Source organism: Myodes glareolus, chromosome X (assembly GCF_982192425.1).
Source record: "Myodes glareolus chromosome X, mMyoGla1.1, whole genome shotgun sequence".
Classification (NCBI taxonomy): Eukaryota; Metazoa; Chordata; class Mammalia; order Rodentia; family Cricetidae; genus Myodes; species Myodes glareolus.
This window is the reverse complement of record NC_142053.1, coordinates 53,618,334-53,628,104: the sequence shown is the minus strand read 5'-3', so window position 1 is coordinate 53,628,104 and position 9,771 is coordinate 53,618,334. Positions and strand designations below refer to the sequence as shown.

The following is a 9,771-nucleotide window of genomic DNA, read 5'->3' as shown; positions in this document are numbered from 1 at the left end:
GATTTGTGTGCTGTGCCAACAATTGAACCAAACAGTATGAGCAGAAATACAGCAAACTAGGGGTTGATCATCCTGTATTACATGCACATCACTGTGACCAGTAAAATGAAATATATCAATAGTAGACAAGAGATACACAGAGATTCTCCAAGTCCTCCATTTTTTTCTAAATTATTCTGTATAGGAATTAGTTTACATATCTATGTTCCCTAAGTGCAATTTCCCTCAGTGTAAGAATTGTGTGTATGGGTTCAGGAAATAACATTTAGTACTTAAGTAGCATATCAGATTGAAACTGTGTTAGACTGTAAAATTTACTCCGAGTGAGTGGTCCATTTCATGTCACGCCTCCCTGCAACCTGTAGCATCGCCTTCAGTTGTAGTTGTACAATGGCAAGCCTCCGTCGGTCTAACCTGCCCTGAAAATGCCATCGTTCATAGCAATGTAAAGGGATAGGATAAATCACATATTTTAGCTTCATCAAGGGTGTTAAACTATGCATGATATTCACAAGCATAGGCATTGTGATGGGGTTAGAAGCAAAGGCCAGGATATGGAGTTGAGTACAACGCATTAGGGCAGGGATAAGAACGGCGATTGCAGAATCATTTATAAGGCAATGATTTATCTCCAGATGCTTAAGAGTACCAGAGAGATTTAACAGAAGAGTTTGAAAGGGCTCGAAGTCATCCCAATGCATTGCATTGTTACTAAGATTCAACATCTTTAGGTGGGAAGCCTGAGGGCACTGAGCTAGAAATCTGAAGTCTCTGTATGATATATCACAGAATGACAGATACAAAAAATCCAGACTAGTTGGCAGAACTCTGTAGGGAGAAAAAAATAATAAAACTTCTGAAGAATGAGGATTGAATTAAAAAAACGATACCTTTATATCCAGAATAATCCAATTTTCACATGCGGTATAAGTGGGTTTTAATGCGTTAATCTGTACTTTGTTCACTTAATAGTTTTGTGACTCTGAGAAGTTTTTTATAGGCAATAACTTTCTATGTAGTCCTGGCTATCCTGGAACTCACTACAGAGATCATACTTGCATTGAACTCAGAGAATCTGCCTGTCTTTGCTTCCCGAGTATTGGGATTAAAATCGTGTGCCACCACAGCTGGCTAAAAATTTTGTTTTCAACACTGAGATACAATTTTTTTTAATGTTAAAAATGTGTAAAGTGTACTGTAATTGATGATTTAAAGAAATATTAAGAGAAAAACTAATGCACTTGATACTTAAAATGTTATCTACTGTGTATTTCAGTTCACGTTTTTGGTGGAAAGGGATCAGAAAGAGCAGTCAACTGAAGATTACCTTTGGACAGTCCCTAAATGCCATCCTCTACTTTCATGGTCTATACCTTGGTGAGTACATTTAGTAAAGTGATCTGTCATTGTAAGCCATTGGCATCTATGATTATGTGCATCAGTGCTATAGAAAAATCTTCCACCATCTCAATTCCTCTTTCTTCTCATATCTAAAGGGCTAGTGGGTTTTCACCTTTGTATTTCTGCACTCATTTTTACATTGTTGGCTGCTTAGTTTTTGTATTTCCTCCTCCAGGGTCAAATTCCCAAAAGTGACAAAGCAGAAAGCATAAAAGGTTTTGAAGAGTTTAGGAATACCCATGAATATTTTTATTTTGTCCCAAGACTTATCACGGAAACCCAGAAACCTGCCTGAAACTCTTACCTGAGCACGCTGTCCAGATGATTTTTGAGACAGAATGAAGACAATTTGAGTTCCTTAAGGTTTTCCATACGTTGCAAATGACTAAGGAATTTTTTAAAGACTTTCCCACTCAGAGATCTAAAAGTGACTTTAAGCAGTCTAAGGCTCTTTAGGTGGCTCATCTGAGACAGGATGATGGTGATATCACTCAGAGAACCCTTATCAACTGACAGCCGATTAACACAGTTAAGATCAAGAAATCTCAGGGTGCGTTTGCAGTCACCCAATTTAACAACTTGCAAATCTCGACAGCATATGTGCAAAGTCCCTAAACTCTCTAAAATTTTCTTCATAAGCAAAACTGAAAATTCCTTTTCCTTTAAGGAGCCACCTAGGGAAAGATTCACTAGTAATTCCACAGGCCTGGATAACTGAATCGTGGACCCTAAAGCTATAAAACGAAGCTGTCCTTCTATTTTTGTGACAGAGTGGTCAGAATAAGTACAAGAGTGAAGACAGAAAGGTGATTTGATGCTGACTTGAGGACATGTGATCCTACAGTCAATGTCTTGCCTTAAATCTAGGATCCTCAGTTTAGGATTCCTGTAGGGGTAAGAGGAGATAGAACATCTGAGAAAAAGCAAATGATAATGAAACCCAGTAGGATCAATGATAACATATAGGAACAAATCCTTTTATCCACAGCTGGAACTCCTTGTACTAATTGCCAACAAGTCTTTGCCATGTGAATTCAACCCCTTCTTCCCCCATCCTTTGTACTCCTTAAATCCCCTCCAGTCTTAAATCTCCTGTCTTTCTCTTAAGTAACACCCATTCCATAAACCCATCAATAGAATCCCCAATAACAGATTTCCTAAGGAATATTGAAGACATCAGTCTTTAATGTGTTACCAAGTTTTAGCCGAGTCTCACAAATCAACCTGCAGCATTCACTAGTTACTCCTTCTAAGAGAGTATCAGGCTGTAGTATTACCTTCTATGTCTTACCATGCCTCTATTATATAGTCTTACCAAGAAGCAGAGTTCTCTGCAGGAAATACTGGAAGATTCTCAATCATGGCTTTCAGGAGTTCATGATGAGGATCCCATACAGTTAATGTCCCAAGATGGAGACAGTAAAAGGGCCAAACTTTCACCATCTCATTCAATATATTCTTATGCCCACCCTTGAAGGCAGCAATGAACAAAGGAACAAAAAGATTTCTTGGAATATCCTCCAGAGCTTGGATTGCTGCAGACTCATGTCCCAGCAAACACTGTACAGCAAGATCCACCAGTGTTTTGGGATTCTTTGCATCCATTTTTGTGAACCTGCATCAGGAGAAAAAATATTTAGAAGTTCTGGGAAAACACACAGTGTCTTCTTTGCAGCCTGTGCTAGTATGGCAGAAATGATTTAAAGAATAAATCAATCAGATAGCCACCACCAGCTACATCTACTATAGACACAGATTAGAAATAGACTTGTGAGTTTATAACCGTATGTGTTTATGTGTTTGTTACTACTCTTTCCTCCATATATATATACTCTGTGTCTTATAAAATGTCATTAAAATGAGTAATAAGTAAGCAGAAAATAATTTTAGTCACTTATCTATATGAATTTCAGTATTTTCCCTCAGTAGTATATAAGCTGTTATGAAGAAAAAGATGTATCTACAAAGTGGTACAATAGTAAATGTTAAAACATCAAATTAATTGTGTTTAAAGAGAAAAGGAATGACATTCTAGCCCTTGATTTGTCTCACTCCCATCACTATATTTGTGGCAGATGAAGACACAAAACTGTACAAGACACACATGAAGGAAGATGGTTAAGAACTTAAAGTTGACCTTAAGAATATTCAGAAAAAGTAGTCATGAATTAATCCTAAAAATGAAAAAGAAAACATAAAATCAAAATAATGCATTACAGTTTGGGGCAAAGACTTCAAAAGTGTTCACCTCAAAGCCATATGTTATCTCACTGTAAAGATTTGTCACTTGTATTAATTTAATGAAACACTTATTGGTTAGTATCCAGGCAGAGAGCATAGGAGAGGGGAACAGACTAGGAGAATTCTGGGAAGAGAAAAGGCAGAGATGCTGCCACCAGCCAGACTTGGATGAAGCAAGGTGAGAATGTCTCACTGATTACCAAGCAATGTACAAATAAAACCAACCAAACAAAAAACAACTATGAGAGCCTGTGAGGGCGCTGCTGGAATGGGGCGGTGAGTGCAAACAGGAGAGAGTTCCTTTGTTTTAATAGCCTGCCTGCAGCAAGGTAAGACTGCAGGCAGGGAGATTTCTGTCCAGCAAGTTGCACTGATCCTGTAGCAGAAGATACAATGGAAGGGTAAGTGTGTTCCTGACCGCCACACAAGCCTGGTAAGGGAACACCCAATTTTCCCACCATCCTTATCTCCCTGGGTATTCCGAAGGGGCGACTTCCCCCAGCTAAACCCTCTCTCCTCCTACCCCATCCCCGCTTTCAGCCAGGAACCCCTTCCTTTCCTCTCTCCCTTTTTCGGGGCACAAAATACTCCAACTCAACCTGTGTGGGCACCGCCGGGACAGGGCGGTGTGTGCAAATGGGAGGGAGTTCCTTTGTTTTAATAGCCTGCCTGCAGCAAGGTAGGACTGCAGGCAAAGTGATTCCTGGCCAGCAGAAAAAAATTAAAGTCTTCCTTGAATTTAATGAAAATAAAGACACAACATACTCAAACCTATGGGACACTATGAAGGCAGTGCTAAGAGGAAAGTTCATAGCACTAAGTGCCCAATTAAAGAAAACGGAGAAAGCACACATTGGAGACTTAACAGCAAACCTGAAGCTCTAGTAAAAAAAGAAGCTGATTCACCCAGGAGGTCTAGAAGAATGGAAATAATCAAACTGAGGGCTGAAATCAACAAAATAGAAACACAGAAAACAATCCAACGAATTAATGAAACAAAAAGTTGGTTCTTGGAGAAAATCAACAAGATCGACAAACCCCTGTCCAAACTAATCAAACGGCAGAGAGAGAACATGCAAATTAATAAGATCAGAAATGAAAAGGGGGGCATAACAACAGACACAGAGGAAATTCAGAGAATCATTATATCTTACTACGAAAGTTTATATGCCACAAAGTTGGAAAATGTAAAAGAAATGGACATTTTTTTAGATAAGTACCAGATACCAAAGTTGAATCAAGAACAGGTGAACAATCTAAATAGACCTGTTAGTCGCGAAGAATTAGAAGCTGTTATCAAAAATCTCCCTGCCAAAAAAAAAAGCCCAGGACCAGATGGTTTCAATGCAGAATTCTACCAGATCTTCCAGGAAGAGCTAATACCTATACTCCTTAATGTATTTCACAATATAGAAACAGAAGAGTCATTGCCAAACTCCTTTTATGAAGCTACAGTTACTTTGATACCAAAACCACACAAAGACACAACCAAGAAAGAGAACTACAGGCCAATCTCACTCATGAACATCAACGTGAAAATTCTCAATAAAATACTGGCAAATCGAATCCAAGAACACATTAGAAAAATTATCCATTATGATCAAGTAGGCTTCATCCCAGAGATGCAGGGCTGGTTCAACATACGCAAATCTATCAATGTAATCCATCATATAAATAAACTGAAAGAAAAAAGCCATATGATCATCTCACTAGATGCTGAAAAAGCATTTGACAAAATTCACCGCTGATTTATGATAAAGGTGTTGGAGAGACTGGGGATACAAGGATCATACCTAAATATAATAAAAGCAATATACAGCAGGCCGACAGCTAACATCAAATTGAATGGAGAGAAACTCAAAGCCATTCCACTAAAATCAGGAACACGACAAGGCTGTCTACTCTCTCCATACCTCTTCAATATAGTGCTTGAAGTTCTAAAAACAGCAATACGACAACATAAGGGGTCAAGGGGATTCAAACTGGAAAGTATGAAGTTAAGCTTTCGTTATTTGCAGACGATATGATAGTGTACATAAGCGACCCCAAAAACTCTACCAAAGAAATCCGACAGTTGATAAACACCTTTAGTAATGTGGCAGGATACAAGATCAACTCCAAAAAATCGGTTGCCCTCCTATACACAAAGGATAAAGAAGTAGAGAGGAAAATCAGAGAAACATCACCTTTCACAAAAGTCACAAATAGCATAAAATAGCTTGGGGTTACTCTAACCAAGGAAGTGAAAGACCTATTTGACAAGAACTTTAAGTCTTTGAAGAAAGAAATTGAGGAGGATACCAGAAAATGGAAAGATCTTTCCTGCTCTTGGATTGGGAGAATCAACATAGTAAAATGGCAATTCTACCAAAAGCAATCTATAGATTCAATGCAATCCCCATCAAAATCCCATCAAACTTCTTCACAGACCTTGAGAGAACAATAATCAAGTTTATACGGCAAAGCAAAAAACTCAGGATAGCCAAAACAATCTTATACAATAAAGGAACTTCTGGAGGCATTACCTTCCCTGACTTCAAACTCTATTACACAGCTACAGTATTGAAAACAGCTTGGTATTGGCATAAGAACAGAGAAGTCGACCTATGGAATCGAATAGAAGACCCGGATATTAACCCACAAACCTATGAACACCTGATTTTCGACAAGGGAGCTAAAGGTATACAATGGAAGAAGGATAGCATCTTTAACAAATGGTGCTGGCATAACTTGATGTCAACCTGTAGAAGAATGAAAGTAGATCCCTATCTATCACCATGCACAAAACTCAAGTCCAAATGAATTAAAGACATCAACACTAATCTGTCCACTTTGAACCTGATAGAAGAGAAAGTGGGAAGTAGTCTACAAGACATAGGCACAGGAGACCACTTCCTAAGTTGAACCCCAGTAGCACAGACAATAAGAGAATCAATGAATAAATGGGACCTACTGAAACTGAGAAGCTTCTGTAAAGCAAAGGACACTGTCAGTAAGACAAAAAGGCTACCTTCGGACTGGCAGAAGATCTTCACCAACCCCTCATCAGGCAAAGGTCTGATCTCCAAAATATACAAAGAATTCAAGAAACTAGACACTAAAACTCTAATTAACCCAATTAAAAAATGGGGTGCTGAACTGAACAGAGAATTCACAACAGATGAACTTTGAATGGCCAAAAGACACTTAAGGTCATGCTCAACCTCCTTAGCGATCAGGGAAATGCAAATCAAAACCACTTTGAGATACCATCTTACACCTGTCAGAATAGCTAAACTCAAAAACACCAATGATAGCCTATGCTGGAGAGGATGTGGAGTGAGGGGATCACTCATCCATTGTTGGTGGGAATGCAAACTTGTGCAGCCACTGTGGAAATCAGTGTGGCGGTTTCTCAGGAAACTGGGAGTCAACCTACCTCAGGACCCAGCAATTCCACTCTTGGGAATATACCCTAGAGATGCCCTATCATACTACAAAAGTATTTGCTCAACTATGTTCACAGCTGCACTATTTGTAATAGCCAGAACATGGAAACAACTTAGGTGCCCCTCAATAGAAGAATGGTTAAAAAAGGTGTGGAACATATACACATCAGAGTTTTACTCAGTGGTAAAAAATAATGACATCTTGAATTTTGCATGCAAATGGATAGAAATAGAAAACGCTTTACTGAGTGAGGCAACCCAGACCCAAAAAGAGGAATATGGTATATATTCATTCATAAATGGATTCTAGCCATAGTTAAAGGTCTTTGAGTCTTTAATTCGTGATCCTAGAGAAGATAAATAAAAAGGTGAACCTGAAGAAAATCATATAGTTATCCTCCTGGATATTAGGAGTAGTCAAGATTGCCAGGCAAACTTTGGTGCACGGGGGGTGGGGTTGGGGGTGGAAGTAAGGGGAGATGGTTAGGGAGAGGGGAGAGGCGGAGGATTGGGGATGGCTTGGGGGAATGGGAGGGGGGGAGGGAGGAAGTTTGGTTATGGAGCAGAGAAGTTTATATCTCAACTAAGGGAGCCATTTTCGGGTTTGAAAGAGACTTGATTCTGGAGGGGTTCCCAGGCCCAAGGAGAGGTCCCCAGATTGTTCCCTGGGTGGCAGAGGAGAGGGTGCCTGATCTGGCCTTGGCCCATAACCATACTGATGAATATTTTGTATATCACCACAGAACCTTCATATGGCGAAAGATGGAGATAGAGACAGAGACACATATTGGAACAGTGGACTTAACTCCCTAGGTCCAAATGAGAAGCAGAGGGAGGGAGATTGTGAGCAAGGAAAGCAGAACCAGAGGGAACCTTCATCCGATGATGGATGGAGATAGAGATGGAGACCCACATTGGAGCACTGGACTGAGCCCCCAAGGTCCAAATGAAGAGCAGAAGGAAGGAGAACATGAAAAGGGAAGTCAGGACCACGAAGGGTACGTTCACCCACTGATACAAGGGGACTGATCAACTAAGAGCTCACCAAGGCCAGCTGGACTGGGACTGAATGAGCATGTGATCAAACCGGATTCTCTGAATGTGGCTGACATGGGGGCTGACTGAGAAGCCATTGCCAATGCACTGGGTCTTGTTTCGTCTGCATGGACTGGCTTTTTGGGATCCTGGTCTGTTTGGATGTTCACCTTCCTGGGCCTGGAGGGAGGGGGGGAGGAACTTGGATTTCCCTCAGGGCAGGAAACCCTGCCTGCTCTTGGGCATGGTGAGGGAGGAGAAGAGGGAGTGGGGGGAGCGGGAGGGTATTGGGAGGTGGGGAGGGAGTGGAAATTCTTTAAATAAATAAATAAGGAAAGAAAACAACTACGGGCAAATCTGCATCTTGTGAAGATTTCATGTCTGATAACTAAGTATCGTATATTAAGCTATTGCTGAAACACTATGGTAAACATACCTCCTACCCCAAAATAAGCAAAGGGTAGAATGGAGGCCATTAGAACAGGTATTTTTGTCACCAATGTATAATTCCTATACAATCATAAGAAAACATGAAATTCTTGGGTAAAATAACCATAGAAGCTATGTACATACTACATGATAAACAGAAAGAGTTAGAGAACTAGGTATGGAGGCATATGCCTGCAATCCCAGGACTCAATAGGCAGAAGCAGATGGACTAGTAGTACAAGGTATTCTCAACTACATAATGAGTTCAAAATGCACCTTGGACTACACGACACCCTTTCTCAAAAATCCAAAGTCACACAGACAAGCAAAAGAGAAGACAGGGTAAGAAAATGCAGGCTACTGAAAAGGATAAAGAGTAAAACATCAGGAATCACAAAAGGAAGGCTAGGACAGCTTGAAAGTACTGAGAAACAGAAAGGCTATTCATCCAAGAGTAGCCACGTCTCAAAAGTTCTAGCACCAGTGAAGGTATGAGGAATGAGGAAATTCACTTCCAAATATAATGTTTCTCTGATAGAATGATGGACACTCCTGCCACAAAGGTCAGCCCAAGCTTCTCACTAGCATTAATTCAATCTGGGAAATTTGGGGACTATGATTCTGCTATTGGCACTAGTCAATGTGAAAGAAAATATTTTTTTCTATTTATTGCCTGAGGGATAGCCAGCCAGGTGCAATCTTGAGAGCGGCCAACGATTTAAGACAAAGCACTCTGGTAAATAAAAACTAGAGAGAGGCTGCCGCATCAGCTTCATGGGGAGACACCTGTAGAAGGCAGTGATGGGTTGGGTGAATGACAGGCAAGGACATGCTGAAAAAGACAGGCAGCAGATCCTCGGATACTGAAGACCCTACTACTCTGAAGTCACACCACTTCATGTTAATGAGCAATCTCTGCCACCTTGTGAGGATACTGATGATCCGAGATGTGAGGTTGGGGAAGCAGTCCTACATCTGAAGCCACTTACCTTCTCGTTCAGTGCTAGTGAAATAGAATCCTGAGTTTCCAGTCTACCAAGGCCTTAGGTTGCAGTAGCCTCCTCCCTTCACAGATGGTCTACTGTTGGGTGAGAAGTGGATGCGCTAAGACAATAATCCCAACACAGATCTCAGTGCTCTATTTCCTTCTCCTGTCCTCTTCATTCACTTATTATTACTTCTACTTTTAAAATAGAACATGTTATTAATTATTTGGAAATTTCACAATGCATAAAAT

General features: G+C 40.3%; 1 protein-coding gene across 1 annotated transcript; it reads right to left on the bottom strand.

The window, feature by feature from the left end:
• Positions 1-227: 227 nt before the first annotated feature.
• Positions 228-3,006, bottom strand: LOC148117328 (melanoma antigen preferentially expressed in tumors-like). Its single transcript, XM_087902680.1, has 3 exons — positions 2,717-3,006; positions 1,706-2,287; positions 228-828 (listed from the first exon to the last, which is right to left on the bottom strand). The coding sequence occupies exons 1-3, from the start codon at positions 3,004-3,006 to the stop codon at positions 315-317; spliced, it is 1,386 nt and encodes a 461-aa protein (XP_087758806.1). The 3' UTR covers positions 228-314.
• Between the last annotated feature and the right edge of the window lie 6,765 nt (positions 3,007-9,771).

Excerpts from the sequence above, each read along its gene's own strand:
- LOC148117328 (XM_087902680.1), bottom strand. The coding sequence starts at position 3,006 with ATGGATGCAAAGAATCCCAAAACACTGGTGGATCTTGCTGTACAGTGT. Across the intron at positions 2,288-2,716 it reads GCAGAGAACTCTGCTTCTTG|GAATCCTAAACTGAGGATCC; the intron begins GTAAGACTATAT and ends TTACCCCTACAG. Across the intron at positions 829-1,705 it reads CATCTGGACAGCGTGCTCAG|AGTTCTGCCAACTAGTCTGG; the intron begins GTAAGAGTTTCA and ends TTCTCCCTACAG.